The following is a 23,242-nucleotide window of genomic DNA, read 5'->3' as shown; positions in this document are numbered from 1 at the left end:
TTGTCGAGGCCCTTGCTTGCTGGGTTTTCTTCAAATGCAGGGGCAACTTGCAGAGCAGAGGCATAGACCAGACCGAATTAATTTGAAAAAAAAGGATGATCAAATTTGTTCATTGACATTTTCCAAAGGTGTAAAAACTGGTCTGGTCATGAAGTGACCAATCAGATTAGGCCTAGCATGTGGTAAGCAGCTTCCTACAAATTAATAAATTCAGTTTTTACATACATCTAAGGTAACAACACAATGATAGACACAACTGACCGTGTTACTACTCAGATTCTCAACGGGATGTTGCGCCTCACTTTTTCGTTTCAAAAATAAAACTATTTTTTTTTTAAAAAAACGTCATTTTTTTCCAAAAAGTTTCATTGGAAAAGTTGATCTACTGCCCCATGTTCACTTCAAATCTGGAGGAGGCTTTGAGTTTTAGTCTGGTCATGTTGGTCATATTGACTAGAAGTGGATTTGTTGCCCATAGCAACCAGTTTCTAGTTTTTATCTTCTACAAGGTGTTAGATAAATTATTATTATATATTATTATATATTATATTATTATTATTATTATTATTATTATTATTATTATTGCTCCACTTTTAAAAAACTGCACTTGAGCAAATATAATCCTAAGTGTCTTAATATTATGGAGAGTTGTTTTTTTCTTACATTGTTGTAATATAATAATTAAAAGCTTCAACAAAGATTTAAGGGTACATTTACTAAAGTGAGAGTTTTTAGAAGTGAGTTTTAGAAGAGATGTTGCCCATAGCAACCAATCAGATTCTACTTAAAATTTAACTAGCACCTTAATAGCTAGAATCTGATTGGTTGCTATGGGCAACATCTCTTCTAAAACTCAATTCTAAAATCTCTCACTTTAGTAAATTTACCCCTTAAAGTACACCCTGGGATATTATGGTATGAGATTAAACATTTATTTTAAACGATGGTCTAAGTGATGTGAGGCTTTACCTCAACCAGGGAATATGTGTTTCCATTCATAGAAATCAAGGATGGAGATGGCACTTAAAATGCTTTTGATATGATATTTTTTATAGTATGAGTTACGTATTTCCTTATGCACGTCCTACACAACTCCTAGTAATATCCAATATTACAGATTTGGATGTTTTTTAATGACTTGCCAAGATATAAATTCCTCCTTTGAAATAATGGCTAAATAGATGGTTGTGATATATTTGGTGCAGTCCAACAGTTGAAGTTCATTAATAATTGGAATGTTGTGGAGTATGAAGTAATGAATACTAATTACTCCTTTCAGGTCTGACAGCACCCTGCGGACCAATCCATCAGTTCAGACTTTAATTTGGTTCCAGTAATGGTTCTATCAATAGTACATTAATTCTGTGTTGAAAAGATCTACAGTTGAACCTGACCCACACTGTAGACTCCAGTGTCATAAAATGGCCACATACTGACAACAACTAGGCAATTACAAATAATTAAATCTATTGCGCTTTAGACACTACTAATTTAAAGTAAAATATGTCTTATAATATCAATTGACAGTGGCAAGCATAGCAGGGAATATTTATGGAATTGTGTCCATTTCACAGCACATGTGCCAGCTTATATAATAGGTGACAGATCTGTAAAGAATCTCTTTAAAATGGTAATATTAGGAGATGAACTTATGCTATAACAACCATAAGTTTGGTGTAGTTATTTGCACAGTGCTTTGGAGGGAAAGAGTTATATTTTAATAAAATACATTATTTTAATGTATGTAATTAAATAGTTCTAACTGATTTAAATACTTTAAAAATTAATAAAATGTGGACATTGCTATCATTGAACCACATAATTATGGTATTAAAACTGAATGAAAAACTTTTGTGCTGTTCTTTACTAATGTCTTTCTGTATATGGAAACAACAACCATTTGGCCCATTTAGTTTGATCCTCAATAACCTCAGACATTATTTGATTTATTTATAACATTTCACAAAGACTCTACCATCTCTGTTATGCTGGGCATACACAGCCAGATAAAATGTCTGTCAGACCGACAGACATTTTATCTGGCCGGCTGCCAGCCGCAGATGTCACCGGCATACACTGTGAGAGAAATCTCACAGTGTATAGCCCGACATCCGCGCTCCGCCCCCGGGGGAGGAGACATTTCCCTGTTCCTTCCGGAACACAGGAAATGTCTGTCTGTCGGCCGCGCTGGGCATACACTGCCCGATGCGGCCGACAGTTACCGGGTAAATATCGCATCGGACGGGCATGCTGGACAATCCTGCATGCCCGACCGAGCAATATTTAACCCTCGGTCGCCCGCACACACACTACAATTATCGGGGCGATCCGCCGATATCAGGCGGTACGCCCCGATAATTGTAGCGTGTATGGCCAGCATTAGGAAGCTGTTCCACCCAGGGGATCTTAAGAGAGGAGGGGGCCTGTGTGCACTCCCCGTGACGCGGCTGGCCAGCCACCGGAGCATTAGTAGACTCCGGGTACTAGAGTGTGCCCGGAGTCTACTGCGCATGCGCAGAACACCGGAAAAATGGCCGCGGCGGCCATTTTCCGGTATTCTGGGCAGCGCTGACATCCGCCGCGGGACCACGGACAGGTAACTTTAAAATAATATGGGTGCAGGGTGTGCGGTGCGGGGCCCCCCTGGACCCGGGGGCCCGTGTGCCCCGCACACACAGTACCCATTACAGATACGCCACTGGTTCCACCTAATCACTATCCTTTCAGTAAAGTCATTTTTCTGCATATTTCTCCTAAACCTGGTACTCCAGTTCCTCTACAGAAAGCTTCCCTCCTGTACCTCATTAAAATCCTTCATATAATTGAAATTTTCTATGACATTGCTCCTCTTCTTCAGCATATCAATCTTATGCCGGGTACATACTAGACGATATGTCGTCCAATCCATCTGGATCAGACGACATATCGGGCACATCGTCTAGTGTGTACCCTCTATGTCACTGACAATGTGCATTCCCACGCATTGTCAGCGACATCGCCAGTTGGATCTGCATGCGGGTCCAACGGGTTACATCGTTCGGCAGCATGGCCCGCACCGTCGCTGGCGGCACTGGTGCAGTCGCTTACGAGGTCGGTACACACTAGAAAACTCAACACAACCAAACTTAGGGGTTCCGAGTCCCAGTTCGGAATCACTTCAGGGTCCGAGTAGAACCGAATCTTGACTCTGGTCTTCTCACAATTCAGAACTGTAAATTATGGAAATTAATGTTACTGATTTTAAAAATACTATAGGAACAAAATCAGGCCCAAGTTGCATGATTTTAGATGTTTTCATCAATTCTTAAAGAAATTCAAAATTAAAACCAAATCTGAATCAAAAAATTTGATTGTGATTTAAAACCAAAACACAAGGGTCTGCGCACATCTCTAGATATAACTGACACCCATCTTAGGAACTAACTATCTCCCTATCAGCCTCACCATAATTCTGCATTGTTTGTACGTTTGTTCATTCATTCACAGAAGCGATAATAGCACAGGTTGGATTTAATGAATAGAAATTAGGTAATTACCTGAAATTATAGATGAGATGGGAATTAAAATGAACAAAGTAAACTAGTAGAGAAAAAGAAAAGTTGATGGAAAAAAAGGTTTGATTTAAGAATTGATCCATCAAGATGGAAAGTTGTATTTTCTTTTTATTCTGCATGTTACAAAGTTATATTTTGATTTAACTTTTTTCAAGAACAGTCATCTATGTCATGTGTAGCCACAGCCTGTCTAATTAATGATATTATTATAGTCCTATAAAGGAACAGAAGAGCAACCAAGCAATTGTTTTATTTCTCCCTGACCAGTGATTATATTAATGTACAGAAAGCAGCTACTCTGGTAAAATTGAAGGTCGTTCTGACTCTTCTATATAATGAAGGATTGTGCAAATTATATTACAAGCTTTTTGTTTTTCAGTTATTTGATTTTTTTTTTTATTTGACTCCACCTGCTCTCTTGTGCTGCCAGTTCCTCCCCAATGCTTCTGCAAGAGACAATAAGAATCAAGAGACAAATTCAGTAGGCATTCTGATGGTCTAAAAAGAAAGCAGGTTTCTGTCCATATAGCTTTTGTGGAGAAATCTGAAAAAGATTTTTTTTCCTAAAGAAATATTTCTGTTGAAATAATCAACCAGGCACATTCTAAAGACTGGAAAGTATATTAGTTATTTATTTCATTATTATTATTATTATTATTATTTATTTATATGGCGTTCCGCAGTGCCTTACAAAGTACATAAACAAATAGGTTGACCAGTGACTTACAGTATATTACTATACAGGACATTGCTTCATTCGCGACCAAAACACGCAGATAAGCAACAGAGCAAAGCAACCAAGTGTTAGGTGCCCTAGTAGGGAGTAAGAAGTAGATGAAAGAAAAGAACAGAAAAGCACAAGAGGGTAGAGGGCCCTGCTCATAAGAGCTTACATTCTAAAGTATAATGGGAATCGGTATGGAATGTCGGCTGTCGGGATGCCTCCTGTCAAAATACCGACAGCGGCATCCCGATGGTTGCTATCCCGACAGAGTCGGGTAAGTATACTTACCCTTCCCCCTTCTCCCCCTAACCCTCCCATCTTGTAGCATAACCCTAACCCTCCCCACCCTGCACCCTAACTCTAGCCCTCCCCATTAGTGCCTAAACCTAACCTCCCCCCCCAAAAAAAAACCTAATGCTAACCCCGCTAGGCTACGTAAACCTAACCCTTCCCCCCTGCGGCTAACACTAAGGCCGCCCCGCACTTACCTCGTTCGGGCTGGCATCCTTCTGTGTTCCGGCATCGGGATTAAGATAGGCGTCAGTATTTCAACGCCTATCTTAAGTCCCGTGTCGGACTTTCAGCATCGAGATTGAGACCGGCGGCATCGCGGCCGCCGGTCTCATAACTACATCCCACATAATGTTATTTAACAGCTTTTGTATAATTTTATTTTATTTAACAGGTATATTAAAATAGGGGACAAAGAATGTGAATACAGCAAGAACTTCCGGTTAATTCTTCATACAAAGCTTGCAAATCCACACTACAAGCCTGAGCTCCAGGCTCAGACCACGCTCATTAACTTCACAGTCACCACAGATGGGCTGGAGGACCAGCTGCTGGCGGATGTGGTCAGCGTCGAGAGACCCGATCTGGAGAACTTAAAGGTACGGCAGTCTGTGCACTACTGTGGATGAGACCCTTTTTTTATTTAAGTGCAGTAAAAGCAAGAGGGACTTTTGATTGACATCTCCATTAATACAGCATGGCATAACTATTAGGGTCTACTAAAAATATTTGTACACACTTGGTGCACTATGGTTAGATTCCCATGGGCAAAATCTTTCTGTGACTGGGACGATCCTTCCCTACCTGTATTCTGTGCACATTGCTGGAGCTTTCTAATGAAAACAATATAGTTACTGGAATCAGGATGAAATGCTGCCTGACATGTAGACAACTGTAATAGTCCCAGTATCAGTTTAATGTACTAGTCTTAAAGTAACAATATTGATGTTATGTGCAGTAATGTTGCTATACAGGCCTCTCATGTAATTGTGTGCTGCTCGGTACCTCTGACTTAAAACTATATTCTTCAAGAGCTACTGCAATACTATGCATTACCCACCTGTTATTCATAGATGTTACACCCTACATTCATTAACAGCCCATACTTTCTCATCCATCACCCTCAGTCCATGTTAACAAAGCAGCAAAATGAATTTAAAATAGAACTGAAGCACCTGGAAGATGAGCTACTAATCCGCCTCTCCGCAGCAGAGGGCAACTTCTTAGGTGACATGGAGCTCGTGGAGAAACTTGAATCCACTAAATCCACCGCTGCCGAGATCCAGCTCAAGGTAGAGTGTTCATACTTTGGAGACTATTGTGAAATTCATCTCAATGTACTTGGAGATTTGTCCCTAGGAATGTCCCTATTTTCCAGTATTGCCCAATGATACAGGGCCCCCCACATTCAATCTCTGACTCAATCCTGTCAGTTCCAGCTACGCAACATCGCTCGCATTAGGCCTGTCCTCTCCCAGAATGCTATCCAAACTGATTGTTCATTCACTTTCTCGGCTTGACTACTGCAACCTTCTCCTCACTGCCTCCCATATTGCCATCTTGCCCCCCTCCAGTCTCAATGCTGCAGCTAGACTTATCTTCCTCTCCCGCCGTTCCACTTCCGCTGCTCCCCTCTGCCAAAACCTGCACTGACTCCCATTCCCATACAGAATCCTCTTCAAACTCCTCACCTTCACATACAAGGCCCTCTCTAACTCTACTGCTCCCTACATCTCCAACCTCATCTCCTTACATACTCCCTCCCGCCCACTGCGGTTTGCCAATAACGATTGCCTCTCCTCTACCCTGGTTACTTCATCTCATGCTCGTATCCAAGTTTTTGCCCGTGCAGCCCCCCTTCACTGGAATGAGCTCCCTCGCTCGATCGGGCTTTCCCCGACCTATAGCTTAAAACTTGCACTGAAAACCCACCTGTTCATCAAACCATACCCTTCCACCACATAACCATGTCCCCAGGTCGCTCTCCCTCCTGCCTCAGCCATCTCTACCTTGCCTACTTCCTGCACTCGGGTCCCCATCTACACACTCATGTCATCTGTCTGTCTCCCCTCTCCCCTAGATTGTAAGCTCCTAGGAGCAGGGTCCTCCTCCCTACTGTCTCACAGCCCTATTCTCTAGCACTTCAATGACAGCTTTCAGCTTCCCAGCTTTATTGTGTACTGAGAATTGTGGTGCTAATTGTTAATTGTTTATATTTTGGTTACTGTATTGTAATGTAATGTGCTGTGTACCCTGTACTGTCCTACTGTTGACGTATGTACGGTGCTGCGGACCACTTGTGGCACCCTATAAATAAATTGTAATAGTAATAATGACACGTGGATGAAATTTTCACTTTCTGGAGCTTTTTTAAGTATTTATCGAAGCTGCATTTAAAAAAGCTAAATAAGTATCGGAATCAAAATAAGGAACAGAGTGTATGGTTCTTGTAGGGAACCGGACAGTATGGTTATTGTAGTGCAGCAAGGCCATTCTTTAACTCTCAAAAGTATTGGGTGTGGGAATTACGGAGTTAAATATGGTGGCTCAGCGGCAGGGTTCTGTATAAAAGCGATAAGAGTTAATGGAATGATGCTTTCAGATAAGAGATGTTATATATTCCAGAGCTGTAATTATAGATTTCAGTGTCTGAGCACGCCAGAGGTTACCAATAAACATACTTACATGCTGATAATGTGGTTGCTTGCACATTAATGAGACGATAAACCTCCTCCTCTAGTTTTGCAGTCCCTGAACCTCTCTTACAAAAAGGGAAAAGTGGAACTTTAAACATTAATTTGCAAGATGTGGAAATCCCTTTAAAGACATCTTGCAGAGGCGCAGATATCATGTCTGTCTGGTTTCATTGTATCTTTATTATTTAACAGGTGGTTGAAGCTAAAGAGAATGAGATAAAAATTAATGAAGCCAGAGAACACTACAGGCCTGCAGCAGCCAGAGCGTCTCTCCTGTATTTTGTTATGAGTGATCTCAGTAAAATAAATCCAATTTACCAGTTCTCACTAAAGGTATGTGTGTTCTCTTAATGATGTTATCTGTGCTATGATCATTAGGCACATATGTGTCTTTGTCACGTTGGGGATACACAGTGCTGGCACTAGCCCTGGGGGCGCCTTGCTCCCATTGGAAGCACTTTGTTATAACATCATTGCTGAGCGTCGTAACACTGACACGTAGGAGCAGCAACTGACAGATTCACTTATTGTGACCTACTATCAACTTCATGTCAGCGGCCGGAACTCCGTGTGTGGGCGCTTCAGTAGCATTATAATCACTGGATTTATGGGATCTATTTACTAAGCCTTGGATGGAGATAAAAAGGATGGAGATAAAGGCCCTCATTCAGAGCCGTACGCTCTGAGCAGAGCGCACGCTCTGAATGAGGGCCGGGCTCCATTTTCATGGAGCGTCCTCCTGGACGCTCGTATAGCTGTGGGTCACCACCCACAGGCTATACGAGCGTGCATTGTGATGGTCGCGATGGTCGAGACCATCGCGACCATCGAATTTGCGAGCCGGAGCCTGCGGTTGAGGTTTTCAACCGCAAGCTCCGGAGTGATTTTGGCTCTATCAGAGCCAAAATCACTCCCACTGACATCACTAGTGATGTCAGTGGGCCGGCTTCTGACGGGAGGCGTTCCCTTAGGAACGCCCCCGTCAGGGAGGCACGCCCCCGGCACGCCCACCAAAGGGGGCGTGCTGTCAATCAACATTGACAGCACGCCCCCTTTGATCGGACACAACGAGCGAAGGACTTTCCTTCGCTCGTCGCGTCTGGCGCATGCGCATGACGGAGCTCCCTCCGTCGTGCGCATGCTCAGTCCATAACATCGACCCACTTGCGAGCGGACAGCCGCTCGCGAGTGGGTCTGAATCAGGCCCAAAGTTCCAGCCAACCAGATCCTAACTGTCATTTCTTCTTTCTCCACTAGGGTGCACAGGGATGACACTGGGTATAGCCTGGAGAGGAGAGTCTGGGCACCAAGTAAGTTAATGAAAATGACCAATAAGCCCAGGCTCCTCTCCTCTATACCCTGCCCCTAGCCACAGGCCATCAGTTTGAGTTTGGTGCTGGCAGGAGCTTGGCACCGGTTTATAGGGGGGCTGCTTTAGGTGGTCCCCAGCACTTTATTCTCCCCCAACCCTGGGGAGTGCTTTCCCACCACGGCCAGTAAACCCCAGGCAGATCCTCCCTTCTCTTCTCCCCCTCCTAAATGCTGAGCAGCCAATTTACCCCATTGCCTGTCTCAGCATTGTAGAGAGAAGCTGGGATCCAGTCTCCTCTCGTAGCCTGCTCCCAGTATGTGTGTATATATATATATATATATATATATATATATATTTACTCTAATATATACTGATTCTGCCTAAAGACCCTTTTCTGCGACTCTCAGGATGTCCAGAAATAAAACTACCAAGAAGGTAGACGCTACAGTATTGCACACTTGTAAGAAGTGTCTTAATTTAATTTCTCTTCAGGATCCAGAGCACAATGGCCTTTGTGTCAGTTGCTTTGGTGTCCTGCAACATGTGCCTTCGCCCATTGATTCTAGCCAGGAATCCAGCTCAGGTAATGTCACATTTTGTAGACCGAGTGACAGGACTAGTGCCACCTGTCCCAGTGCTGTGCCGCAGCTTCCCATGGCGGAACCACCCTGGATGCAGACATTTGCACAGTCATTCCTGGGGTTAGCTCAGGTGTCCATGCCCTTTCAACAGATGCTAGTTTAGGATAGGGCTCCTAGACGTAGGCCTGCTCCATGCAAAAGCTCCACTCCATTATCAGGCAGAGGTTTGAATTCAGAGGTGTCTTCAGATGGCATGGCAAGTGCTTCCATTACCTCCGATGTTGAGACGTCTTCTGTCCCAGAGGAGGCTATGTCCCCAGTAGACGTAGAAGCTCTTATAAGAGCAATAAAATCCATTCTACTAGTGGAGGACTCGAAGCAACCTCCTAGATCCAAGGCACCTGTTTTTAAGAGGCAGAAGAAGACAGTTGCGGGATTTCCGTCTTCAGCACAGCTAGAAGACGTCCTGGCGGAGGCGTGGACTCACCCTAGTAGACGCTTTCCGGTTTCCAAGCCTATTGCAACCTTTAACCTCTCCCAGAAGTGGATAGGGCAAAGTGGGAGTCTCCTCCCCCAGTGGATGCCCACATTACTTGTCTTATTAGGTCATCTCTACTGCCTATCCATAACACGGTATCTCTTAAAGACCCTACTGATAGGAAGCTGGAAAAAATGTAAAGTCGATTTATGTTAATGCATGTGCTTTGGCTCGTCCAGCCCTTGCATCGGCTAGGGTGGCTAAAGCTGTTGGCTGCTCTCAGGCTGCGCACCTGGAAGGCGGACACGGAATCAAAAAAGGCCCTGGAAGCCCTTCACTATTCGGGTGATGTTCTGTTCGGTCCAGAATTAGACAAGATAGTGACCACGTTAGCAGCATCTAAATCTGCTTTCTTACCATCTGTTGCCACTCCGAGACTTAGGACTACAGTCTCTCATTCCTTTCATCCGGAGGGCACAGCCAGAGGTCAGCCATTTCCCAAAAGCCAGGGTTCGGCGCCCTAAAAGCTCCAAGCCCAGAGGTAAGCAACCCTGGTCCAGTGGACAAGCCTGCCGCATGATGGGGGTGCCTCCTCCCGGGGGTCCTAGGAGTGGGACGCCGGCTTTTTCAGCAGTATGGATGCAGACCACGACAGAAGCTTGGGTCAGACATGTCGTATCTCAGGGCTACGCTCTCACTTTTTGACAGCGTCCGCCGTCCAGGTTCTTTTCCACCGGCCTTCTTACACAGCCTATTCGCTGTCTCATGGCCTGAGAGGGTTAGGATTTTACACCAGTATGTTTCTGGCAGTTCATATTTGCCGTACGACTTGCTTTATATGGGCCAGTCTCCTACAGTTCTCACAGATCACATCCATCTAACAATGGAGAGTCTACAGTCCCACAGATGGATAACACTGGGGAACAAAAAAAATGATTTATTTTTTTGCCAAGGATTTAAGATCGGTTTGAGAGTACTCGCAGGTCCTATTTTCGCATTAGATCTTCGCTATAGCTGAATTGCCTCCGGTTTTCAAATTAATGAAAAATTATTTTCTCCATTTGAATTACCTTAAAAGTCTAGGCCTGCTTTACTTAACAGAATCAACTTGCTTTTTTAACAACTGCCTTCTTTCAACAATAATAAGAATTTGTTTTATTTGTGATAACGTAGATGGTAGTCACGTTCGAGACACATAACACATTCAAATCTCCTCACTAACGCTGGGAGGAGGCGTGGCCATGCACTGCTGGGACATCCTCAGACCACAGCCACGCCTCCTGCCAGCATACAGAGAGGAACAACGCATAACACATTCATATCTCCTCACTAACGCTGGGAGGAGGCGTGGCCGTGCACTGCTGAGCTTGCTGGGACATCCTCAGACCACAGCCACGCCTCCTCCCAGCATACAGAGACGAGCAACACATAACACATTCATATCTCCTCACTAACGCTGGGAGGAGGCGTGGCCATGCACTGCTGGGACATCCTCAGACCACAGCCACGCCTCCTCCCAGCATACAGAGAGGAACAACGCATAACACATTCATATCTCCTCACTAACGCTGGGAGGAGGCGTGGCCGTGCACTGCTGAGCTTGCTGGGACATCCTCAGACCACAGCCACGCCTCCTCCCAGCATACAGAGAGGAGCAACGGAGAGGACCGAGTGACGCAGCTAGCACACCTCCTGTTCCTTTGCTCGGCCCTCTCTCTGTCCCACCACAACCAATTTCCTGCCATTTGGGCTTGTTTTGTTCAGTACGTCCTCAGCTTTTGTTGAGAGTTAGCACTAATTGTGTGAAACAAAATGTTTTCGCTGTAAAAATGAGTTATTCTCGGAGACGTGTATTAACAACCCTGATGTTTTTTTGTTATATTTATGGCAAATATAGTGTTGCCAAAGAAAGAAAAAATATAACTGTATTCATAAAATAAGCGCATCAGGCTTATTTTGGACGTCACATAAGCCAGCAAGACAAGATTTGGGTGCCTCACAAAGTTTATAAAGCCTACGTGGAATCACTCTGCAATTGGACTAAAGGTTATCAAAAAGGACTTAATTTCAGCATACCTATGAAGTGGTGTGAGCCAAAAGATCACTTGAGTGACAACAACCAACCGAAATAACATAGCGAAGATTTACCTGTACCATCATTCAGTTCTTTGTGCGAAGTTGAATGTGATGATGTGGAAATGTTAATTTCATTCAGTGCAAGTGACAACACAGATGAAAGTGAGTTTGAAGAAAGTTCCTCTAGTCCAAACAAATTTTCTCAAAAGGAACTAAACGATTTAATTTGTGACTTAAATTTATCCAAAAAAGGAACTGAGTTTTAAGCATCCAGTTTTCAAGAAAAGCACTGTCTTGAGCTGGATGTTACTATAACGTCGTATCGAAATAGAGAGCAAGCCATACTGCCATTCTTTAGCCAAGATAACAATCTTGTGCATTGCAACAATATTCCGGAAGTTCTCCAGATGATGGGCTTACCAGAATATCGAGCAGAAGACTGGCGGCTCTTTTTGGCTAGTTCTAAAAGGAGCTTAAAATGCATATTACTGCACAATGGGAATAAATTTGCGTCGATTCCTATCGGTCATTCAAAAAAACTTAAAGAACAGAATGAAAATATCAAGTTAGTCTTAGAAAATATAGCTTATTCTCAGCATCAGTGGTCTGTTTGTGTTGATTTAAAAATGGTAAACTTTCTTCTTGGGCAGCAAAGTGGATATACTAAGTATCCTTGTCACATATGCTTATGGGATAGTCATGCAAAACAAAAGCACTGGCAGCAAACCATATGGCCTCTAAGAGAAGTTATAACTGTAGGAAAAGCCAACATCATTCATGAGCTTAATTGACAGGAAAAAAATCATACTGCCGCCTCTCCATATCAAACTGGGTTTAATGAAACAATTTGTAAAAGCATTGGGCAAGTCCGGCGATTGTTCCACGTATATTTGTCGAACATTTCAATCTCTTAGTATTGAAAAATTAAAGGCAGGAATTTTTGACAGGCCACAGATACGGAAACTGGTGAAGGATCCAAATTTCACCACATCTATGACTGAAACCGAATCTGAAGCATAGCTGAGTTATGTGTCTGTCATTCAAAATTTTTAGGCAATCACAAAGCAGACAACTATCATGAATTAGTTCACAACATGCTAAAATGTTTAGAGAAAGTAGGTGCCAACATGAGTATTAAAGTACATTTTTTGTACAGCCATTTAGAGAACTTCCCGTCCAATCTAGGAGATTTAAGCGAAGAACAGTATGAATGGTTCCACCAGGATTTTTAGGTAATGGAAGATAGATATCAAGGAAGGTGGGATCGTCACATGATGGCCGATTACTGTTGGAGTCTGCAGAGGGACTGCCCGCAACAAAAATACAAAAGAAAATCCTACAAAAAAACGGTTTTCATAGCTTCCTAACACTTATGTATGTAATTATCATTTTATGAATCAAATTTAATCAGAATAAAAAAATATATGTTTATAACTATTTAACTATTTAACATTGTTTAATTACATTTTTCATAAATGTTAAAGACATATGCATATCTCAAAAACTAGAGCCGTTTGAAAAATAAGCATGGCATATTCATGATCAGGAGCACAAAATTAATCGAAATCGACTCTTAAATCCTTGGCAACAGACTGACTGTTCCCCAGTGTAATCAATTGGAGGAAATCCATGATATCACCGTCCCAGGAGATGCTCCACCTGGTAGCCTTGTTGGATTCCAGAGCTCAGAGAGTCTTCCTCCCTCCGGACAAGATTATGACCTTACAGGCCAGAATCAGCACATTTTTAGGCCAGCATCTGGTGACCATACACTCGTTCATACAGGTTCTGGTGTTTTTGGTCTCAACGTTCATCATGGTGGTGTACGGTCAATTCCACTCTTGGCCTCTCCAGAGGGTCGTTCTAAAGCAAGTGGATCAAGTCTCGCCCAAACCTCAAGGCGCAAACTCTGATTCTTCCCCAGGAGGTACGTCTCTCCCTACTGTGGTGGCTCCAGCGCTCACATATGGACAAGGGACGACCCTTTTAGATCCAAGACTGGGTCCTTCTTACCACCAATGCAAGCCTTTGGGGGTTGGGGGGCGGTAACCTGTCACCTAATCTTTCAGGGCCATTGGATGCTGCAAGAGAGCTAGCTTTCCATCAACATCCTGGAACTACGTGTCGTCTACAGGGCTCTGTGTCAGGCACAGCACCTTCTTCAGGACATCCGGTGCAGGTACAGTCAGACAATGCAATCAAAGTGGCCTACATAATCTACAAGGGCGGCACCCGCAGTCAGGGAGCCATGCAGGAAGTCAACCGAATTCTTCATTGAGCAGACCATCATCTTCTAGTACTGTCATCCGGGGTTTTCAGAATTGGGAAGTGGACGTCCTAAGTTGTCAGGATGTTCATGCAGGCAAATGGGCGCTGCATCCAGATGTCTTCCAACTCCTAGACCGCCAGGGGGACCTGACAAAAATCGACATGATAGCGTCTCATTTCAGTCATCAGCTACCGAGATACTGCTCCCGTACCAAGGATCCAGAAGCTCTCCTGGTAGATACCCTAGCATTTCCTTGGACCTTCACTCGAATTTACGTCTTCCCTCCGATCTCAATGATTCCTCAGGTTCTCCACAAGTTCAAACTGGAGGGAGGCACTGTGATCCTGGTGGCATCATATTGACCTTTGTGCCTGTGATTCTGGTGGCAGATCTACTGGGCCTCTCCATCGACATACCACTGCATCTTCCTCTGCAGCCAGATCTTCTGTCTCTGTCCGTTTCCATCCGGATTTGGCCCTTCTTGCTTTGATGTGGTGGCTCTTGAGACATCCATCCTAAGAGCAAAAGGATTCTCCAGGAGGATTGTTCGGACCATGTTGCAGGCTAGGAAACCTTCTTTGGTACGTATCTATCACCGGGTTTGGCGTACCTATTTTTCTTGGTGCACGACTAAAGGTCTTAACCCCAGTTCTTTCCCCCTTTCCCGTATCATTTCCTTTCTGCAGAAAGGTCTGGATTTGGGCCTCCGGCTCTTGTCCTTGAAGGTCCAGGTTTCAGCCATGTATTTTCTCTTCCAAAGGCAGATAGCTCTGCTCCTGGACGTAAAAAATTTTTTTCAGGGAATTCTCCATGTTCATCCCCCGTTCATGTTTCCTGTGGCTCCCTGGGACCTATTCTGCAAGCTCTCCAGTCGGAACCGTTTGAACCGTTACAGACGGTGGATTTGCTCTGGCTCACGTGGAAAACTTTTTCTGCTAGCCATTGCTTTGGTGATTTGAGCACCCTATCTTGTCGCTTCCCATTCCTTATTTTCCATTCAGACAGGGCTGTACTGCGGACTCACCTGGGCTACCTTCCCATGGTGGCACCCCACTTCCACATAAATCAAGAGATTGTGGTACCTGCTTTCCAGACTGCGGATCCTTCTCAGCTAGAGGCTTCCTTGGATGTGGTAAGGGCTCTCCGGCTTTATGTGAAAAGGACCAGGGAGATTCGCAAGTCGGATTCTCTGTACGTCTTATGACGTTCATAAGTGGGGCTGGCCAGCTATTAAACAGACCTTGGCCCACTGGCTCCGCTTCACAATTCGCATGAGACATAACTGTGTAAAACGTCACTTATTATAGGCATGAGACATAACTGTGTAAAACGTCACTTATTATAGGCATGAGACATAACTGTGTAAAACGTCACTTATTATAGGCATGAGACGTAACTGTGTAAAACGTCACGTATTATAGGCATGAGACATAACTGTGTAAAACGTCACTTATTATAGGCATGAGACATAACTGTGTAAAACGTCACTTATTATAGGCATGAGACGTAACTGTGTAAAACGTCACGTATTATAGGCATGAGACATAACTGTGTAAAACGTCACTTATTATAGGCATGAGACATAACTGTGTAAAACGTCACTTAATAGGCATGAGACGTAACTGTGTAAAATGTCACTTATTATAGGCATGAGACGTAACTGTGTAAAACGTCACTTATTATAGGCATGAGACGTAACTGTGAATGAAGAAACAGATTTGTAGCACAAATAAATATAAATTTTTGTTAGAAAAATGATTCTATGCTTGTCCCATGTATTTATTTAGTAGCAGCTAGATATTGCCTCTGCTATCACAGCAGCACAGTCATATTACATCCTTGTGTTCTATATGTATAGCTAGAGTGTGATATATACGCTACAGTACAATAAGTCCACAAACCCCATATCTGGAGTGCATCAATCAACTTTATCAGCTATTCATTTATTAACATCTACTCATATAGTGCCAGCATATTTGTTACGCTTTACATGAATTGTAACAAGGCTACAATGATGGTAGAATACATGCATATTATTATTATTACTATTATGTATTGATGGCTAAAACTGATCAATAATTCCATGTTGTTTCAGGCTTTTAATGTAGTATTCCATAAAGCCATCGGGCGTGCAGAGACATCAGAAGATGTAAAACAGAGGGTGGCAAACCTTACTGAGTGTATTACGTACTCTGCGTTCCTCTATACGAGCCAGGGGCTGTTTGAAAAGGACAAGCTAACATTTCTATCCCAGACTGCATTTCAGGTAGATACTGTATTATATTATAGTGAAATGCTAAGCTATAGCTGTCTGTCGTCTACACAAAGTGGCTGCAGCCAGCATATGGGCAGAACATTGGTTTGTGAGAATTCAGCATAGCAATCCACACGTCATGTGACCTCACTACACATAAAATGGCTGCCTCTTCTGTTACGTATGAACATTGCAGTAGTTAAAGAGTATGAATGATTTTTTTATTTTTTTTCTTTCTTATTTCAATTGTACATTTTTCAGATTTAGGGCCATATTCAATTAGCGGCAAAAGGCGAAAACGGATGTTTTTCGACAAAAAACAGCAATATTTTCGAGAAAAATCAGGCGAAAACGCAATTGGCGGAAAAAAAACTGGAGATAAGTTTTGTCCATCCCAGACAAGACGAAAAAAAATGCGAAATCCCTATTTTTTGCTAAACATGTGGGGATTTGTTTCAGAACCCTTTGGACACCCCTCCTAATGATAAATTACCCCAAAAAAATTTGTAAGTTGCGGACTTTAGCAAAAATGACCGCGTAATTTTGGGGAAGAAAACAAAAAAAAAAACCTTGAAAATGATAGGAAGCTATTTTTTCCCAGGAGATTACTGTTCCCTGTAAATTGGGGGCACGTTAAATTGGATGCAAGTACATTTTCGTGTCGTACAAACGCAATTTTAAAAACCATGAAAAAAACGCCTGCTGCAACCGTGTGCGATATTTAAAATATTTCACACATCCATACCATCCTTCGAAATATCAGACCCAATACATTAAAACCATTTTCAATGTTTTGTTGTTTTGTTTTTACCCAATATTTGCACGGTAGTTTTTCAACAAAATGCGCAACTTACGACATTTTTGGGGGGTCATTTATCATTAGGGGGGTGTCCACAGGCTTCTGAAAGAAATCCTCACATTTTTAGCCAAAAATAGGGATTTTGCATTTAATTTCGCTTTGTCTGGAATGGAGAAAACTTTTCTCCAGTTTTTCTTTTTCACTAATTAATTGCGTTTTCGCCTATTTTTTTGCGAAAATATTGTAGTTGTTTGGCGAAAAACATCAGTTTTTGCCGCTAATTGAATACGGCCTTATATTGTAGAAATTATAATTGATTTGTCAGTGTGGTGTATGTAACTTTACCCTGTATTTTCTGTCCCCAAAGATTCTTCTGAAATTGAAGGAAATTGATTTTTTGGAACTAGATGTTCTGCTACGGTTTCCTGTTGACCAAGTGTACCGCAGTCCCATCGACTTTTTGTCTGTTCAGTCGTGGAGTGCCATCAAGGTAATCGTGAATAATGTGTCCAGGAAAATCTGGGCTCATTAGGACAAACCCTTGGCCCACCCGAACCACACCCATTTCACTGTGGTCATGTGCCCTTTTGACCCAATAAATCGGCACCTGTTAGCAGGTATATCCTCGGAAACATGTTATCTGTTAAGGCGCACATCCACTGCCCGATTAAACAGAGCTATTGAACGATAATGACATCGTTATCATTGAATCGCTCGCTAATCGGTCATGCAAATGTCGGAAACGACCAGTAATGTGCGTTCCCGCTGGTCGTTTCCGATATCAATCATTGCCCGAACATACCGGTCAATCTGCCGATAATCTGTATAAAGAACTAGATAGATACAAGGGGGATGACTAATTTATACAGTTAGAAAATCCAAAACACAACAGACTGAAGAAACATGAAGACAGCATTATTTTGACGAAAACCTCAAATTATCAGAGATAAAGTAGGCAAGAAACAGGCCATAAATTATAAGAACAAGCACACCTCTAAAACTGATAAGAAAGTAACTATAACAAAGGGTAGTTGTAATGTAACTACAACTCCAATATATAAGAAATTACATATGACATATCAGCAGTATATGACAAAGATACATGCTGGAAAGTACACTACGGACAGTACAAAAGATATAGGAATAAAAGAATTAGACTATGAGAATTACTCAGAAATTGATTCATCAGTAAACACGAGTTTTTCCACATATAGCATCTGTGAGGATATACAATATGACCACCTGGCTAGACAATCCATAGATTTCGGTGTAACGACCCGAATGAAAGATAGAGCTGACATTGCTGAACCTAGTAATACATCAAAAGAGGCAAACAATCAAGACAATACCGCTACAAAAACATGGGGGTCACATTTTTTAGAATTGGAAGCAGGCCTACCAGCCTGCAATGTGACACAAACACCCAACACCAAAAGGAAACTAGAAGGGGATGCAGAGGAAGGGCAGGCAAAACATCTAAGACAGCAAGAGTATCACGAGCATCCTTGAGTATTACGAAAGGGGCGGGCATCTTTAATCTGAGTAACATGCATTTAGAAAAGGAACACATTTCTCTGCTGGATAAGGGACTGAAGTTTGCCCCCACGAAAGGCATGAACAAGTTTGAAACCTATCTAGATTTACATCGGTTTACAAGAAAATTGACATTAGCCAAATACTACAGTAAAAATCCATCCATAAGGCCAGATCCACCACAGACAGAAAATAATTTCAAACACACAACTCTAAGACCACCATCTACTTTCTATCCAGCGTATATGAAAGGATCACTGGTAGAGACATTTGAAAAACTGGTCACTAAAGATATTGAAAAAATATATGCAAAACCGCAACCAACATGAACATAATCAATAAAGAAAGAAAAGCGTTACAAGATCTTAGTACTAATACAGAATTAGTAATCAAGCCAGCAGATATTGGGGGGGGGAAAAGTCCTCATGAACAAACAAGACTATTTAGAAGAGTGCACCAGGCTGGTGAGTGACAGAAACACATATACCAAACTACCAAAAGATCCAACCACCCAGTACCAACTGGAGCTACAAAGGCTACTAAAGGAGAGTTTAGATAAAGACATATTGAATGATAAAGAGCACAAGTACTTGAACAACCAACATCCAGTAATTCCGGTCATATATTACCTACCCAAGATTCAAAAGAAACCCAAATAAACCACCGGGTCGCCCCATAATATCGGGGATAAATTCACTAACCAGCAATATGTCACAATATATAGATTTTTTTCTACAAACATATGTAAAAAAATCAAAGATCACACATACGTGATGCAACAGATATCTTGAGGACTTTAGAAGGGTTTGTGTGGCAGGGAGACTATTGGTTATGCACGAGTGACATAACATCCCTATATTCAGTAATAGATCATAACCAAGGAACAGAAGCAGCTGAATACTTTCTAGAACAAGACCCCGGTATGGATAAACAACAGACTCAATTCATTATAGATTGTATTCAATTAATTTTAAAACACAATTATTTCTGGTTTGAGGGGTCCTTTTACAGACAGGACACAGGTACGGCAATGGGGACTAGGTTTGCCCCAAGCTATGCCAACCTATTCTTGAGTAGGTGGGAAGACCTCAACATCTGGTCTAGGCATGAGTTTGGGGCAAACCTAGTCCTCTGGCGTCGCTATATAGACGACGTCCTGTTTATATGGCAGGGAGATGAATGTCGGCTTAATGAATTTCTCAAGTACCTAAATCACAACAGTAATCACCTTAGTTTTACCACCCACTATAGCAAGTCCGAGGTACATTTTTTAGATATTACTATTTATATTGAGAACGGTAAAATAGGAACCAAGACATACCAAAAACCTGTGGACGTGAACAGTTTTATACTGTCAGAAAGTGGCCATCATCCTAACTGGCTGAGTAATATGCCTTTAAGCCAATTTAAGAGGATAGGAAGGAATTGCAGTGAAATATCAGACTATCACACATAGGGACAAACACTCGTAAAACAATTCATAGAGAAAGGCTACAACCAAGAAAAGGTACATAATGCTTTCAAGAGAGTAGAAGATGAAGGTAGGATCCCCCTGTTGAACTATATAGACAGATTCACTGTAACTGGTAAACCCAACATGCCATTTATTACCCAGTACAATAAGGACCATAGACATCTAAACCACATAATTCAGAGACATTGACACATACTCCTAGGGGACAAGACCCTCAACGACCTCCTCCCAACAAGACCTAAACTAATATTTAGGAAAGCGCCTGATTTGAAACAAAAACTAGTGCATAACCACATAAAAACCAAGACATTGACACAAAAAACGCTACTAGGCCAAAAATTAAATCCAGGGTTCTTTTGTGGTAGATGTCAATTCTGCAAACTTAGGCCCTGATTCAGAGCCGGACGCTCTGACACAGCGTTCGCTCTGAATCAGGGCCGTCCCTTCTCCTTTTTGGAGCTCCCTCCTGGCCGCTCGCATAGCTGTGGGTGACCACCCACAGCTATAGCGAGCGGCCAAACTGATGGTCGCGATGGTCAAGACCATCACGACCATCAGGCTTGCGACGAGACCCTGCGGTCTATCAGAGCCAAAAGCACTCCCACTGACATCACTAGTGATGTCAGTGGGGCCGGACCCAGACGGTAGGGGGCATGCTGTCAATCACCATCAACAGCACGCCCCCTTTGGTGCGAGACCCTTAACGACGGCTTGGCCGTCGTTATTCGGGTGTCGCGCATGCGCACGATGGAGCCGCCTCTGTCATGTGCACTTGGGCACCATCGACCCGCTTGCGAGCACTCGCGAGCGGGTCTGAATCAGGCCCTTAGTCCGAAATCTACTAAAGGTAGAGTGTCCTTTTCCTCAAACTGCAACCATAACACATTTAAAATCAAAGATCACCTCTCCTGTAACAGCATAGGAGTAGTGTATCTTATTACATGCCCATGCGGACAACAGTATGTGGGAAGGACCACAAGAAAACTAAAGGTTCGTATTTCTGAGCATATTAGAAACATTAGAAAGGGACTTGAGACACACAATCTATCTCAACACTTGAAGGACCGACACAATCAGGACCCCACCGGTCTCGATTGTGTAGGAATTGAGCAGATCCAAAAAAATTGGAGGGGGGGAGATTATGATAGGAAAATAAACAAGGAAGAACTAAAATGGATTATAGAGTTAACAACCCTTGCCCCTTATGGATTAAACATAGAAAATGAAATAAAGTCAGTGACTTGAGAAGACGACGGACTAGGTGAGGCCTCACCACGGACTATCGTATTTGACTCCATTCTGAGACTGAACTTATCACGATTGACCAACTTCTGGTACTCACATAACAAGGGGGTGTGGGACATCCACCCCTTACCTGGTTACCTTAGGAGCAGGACATAAGACATTACCACTCTACACCCCCCCACCCTCTCTCCCCCCCCCTCTCCTCATCTAACCAGCAGGCATCCCACTGTGGCACTGCCCAGTCATTGTACCCATTGCAGATTGTAGGTATATACCTGTCAATCATTTGATCCCCAATAAAGGCAGACATGTGGTTTTACATATCAGTGTTTATTCTAATTTATATTATAATTTATACACTAACAATACACTATTATATCACAATATAATTTACTGTGAAGTCCGCCAGACAGATATGTGTTAAAACACACATGTATGTCCATTTCTTATGTATAATCTGCCGATAACGACAGATTGGCCATGTTCGGGGATGATGGAGAGTGCCTACACTGAACAATATATCGTTCAGTATAGGCACTGCACAGTACAATGAACGACTGAACGATACGATATTGTTATCGTTCAGTCTTTTCATTGTCGCCTAGTGGATGTGCCCCTTTAGTGTATAGGGTAAGAGGCGTCCCATAAATAACATTGCTTGAAATATTGAGTTCAGATCTACTCACCTAGAGCTACTTAGTTAATAACATGTTAAGTGAATGAACTATTGTGTTGTATTTTTGGACAGAGGTGTCCACCTGGTGGTCTATGGCCAAATGCCCCCCCCCCCTCCTCCACCGAGGCTTTTTAGTTGCCCCCACTATCCCTGTTAACTTCTAGAAACTGTCTTCTAGGTCCTGCTTGTTTTAAATTGTATTTGGCCCTCTAGCACATAGTTATAACATGTACAGCCCTCTTAAGTACTTTTATAGCACTGTTCTAGGAAATTACATGCTCTAATTATGGCCTGATAGATATAATAGACACCATCTGAAAAAAAACAGTAACCGTTTTATGTCTGCATAAGTGCCTTATGATTTAGGTGTCATTGTGGTCTTTTCTAGATGATTTCTACACTGGATGAATTCAGAGGGTTAGACAGAGATATTGAAGGATCAGCAAAACGGTGGAAAAAGTTGGTGGAGTCAGAATGTCCGGAGAAGGAAAGGTTCCCACAGGAGTGGAAAAACAAAAGCTCATTACAGAAACTGATAATATTGAGAGCGCTACGACCAGACAGAATGACCTACGCAATAAGGTTTCTAGTTTATGTATCTTTCCAGTTTCATGTTTTTTGTGTCCTTGTATTCTTATTTAGGTGTTTGTTTAGCAGCCGAAACAACACACACTGTTTTTCACTATAACATCAGTCTACTGTTACAAAGCTGTATACACAATACAATTTCACATTGGCTAACCTGAATCTCTGTGCAATTCAACAGAAATTTTGTGGAGGAAAAACTAGGATCAAAATACGTGGAGGGTGCACGACCAAATTTGGCCAAATCCTATGAAGAGACCAATCCAGCAACACCTGTTTTCTTCATCCTGTCTCCTGGGGTGAACCCTCTCAAAGACTTGGAGACACTGGGTAATTCTCTTATTCTGTATATCAACAAAGGAAATGTTACAGGGAGTAAGGGGGTCATTCAGACCCGGTCCTTAGCGCCGATGCGCTCGGACTGGGTCGATGGCCCCCCACAGAGCATGCGCACGACGGCGCCGGCGTGCGCATGCGTGAGACCCGCTACGACCGGCAGCGCCGGTCGTAGCGGGTCTCGATCCAAAGGGGGCGAGCTGTCGATGTTGATTGACAGCTCGCCCCGTTTGGAAGGCGGGCCGGGGGGGTGGCAGCCCAAACGGAGGCGTTCCCATGGGAACGCCTACCGTTTGGGGGCGGCCCCACTGATGTCAGTGGAGAGCTTCCGGCTCAGACAGAGCCAGAAGCTCTCCGGG

At 42.9% G+C, this 23,242-nt stretch overlaps 1 protein-coding gene across 1 annotated transcript in view; it reads left to right on the top strand.

Annotated features, from left to right (window-relative positions):
* The window catches only part of DNAH11 (dynein axonemal heavy chain 11), a 361,565-nt gene that overhangs the window by 289,806 nt on the left and 48,517 nt on the right, over window positions 1-23,242 (top strand). Inside the window, exons 66-72 of the mRNA XM_088457375.1 lie at window positions 4,964-5,168; window positions 5,697-5,861; window positions 7,458-7,598; window positions 16,077-16,247; window positions 17,402-17,524; window positions 22,351-22,544; window positions 22,729-22,877. Coding sequence (XP_088313501.1) covers window positions 4,964-5,168; window positions 5,697-5,861; window positions 7,458-7,598; window positions 16,077-16,247; window positions 17,402-17,524; window positions 22,351-22,544; window positions 22,729-22,877 — 1,148 coding nt within the window. The remainder of the gene's footprint in view (window positions 1-4,963; window positions 5,169-5,696; window positions 5,862-7,457; window positions 7,599-16,076; window positions 16,248-17,401; window positions 17,525-22,350; window positions 22,545-22,728; window positions 22,878-23,242) is intronic.

Source organism: Taudactylus pleione, unplaced genomic scaffold (genome assembly GCF_031769625.1).
Source record: "Taudactylus pleione unplaced genomic scaffold, aTauple2 ptg000758l, whole genome shotgun sequence".
Classification (NCBI taxonomy): domain Eukaryota; kingdom Metazoa; phylum Chordata; class Amphibia; order Anura; family Myobatrachidae; genus Taudactylus; species Taudactylus pleione.
Note: the sequence above shows the minus strand (reverse complement) of the source record. Positions and strands in the feature narration are given on the sequence as shown.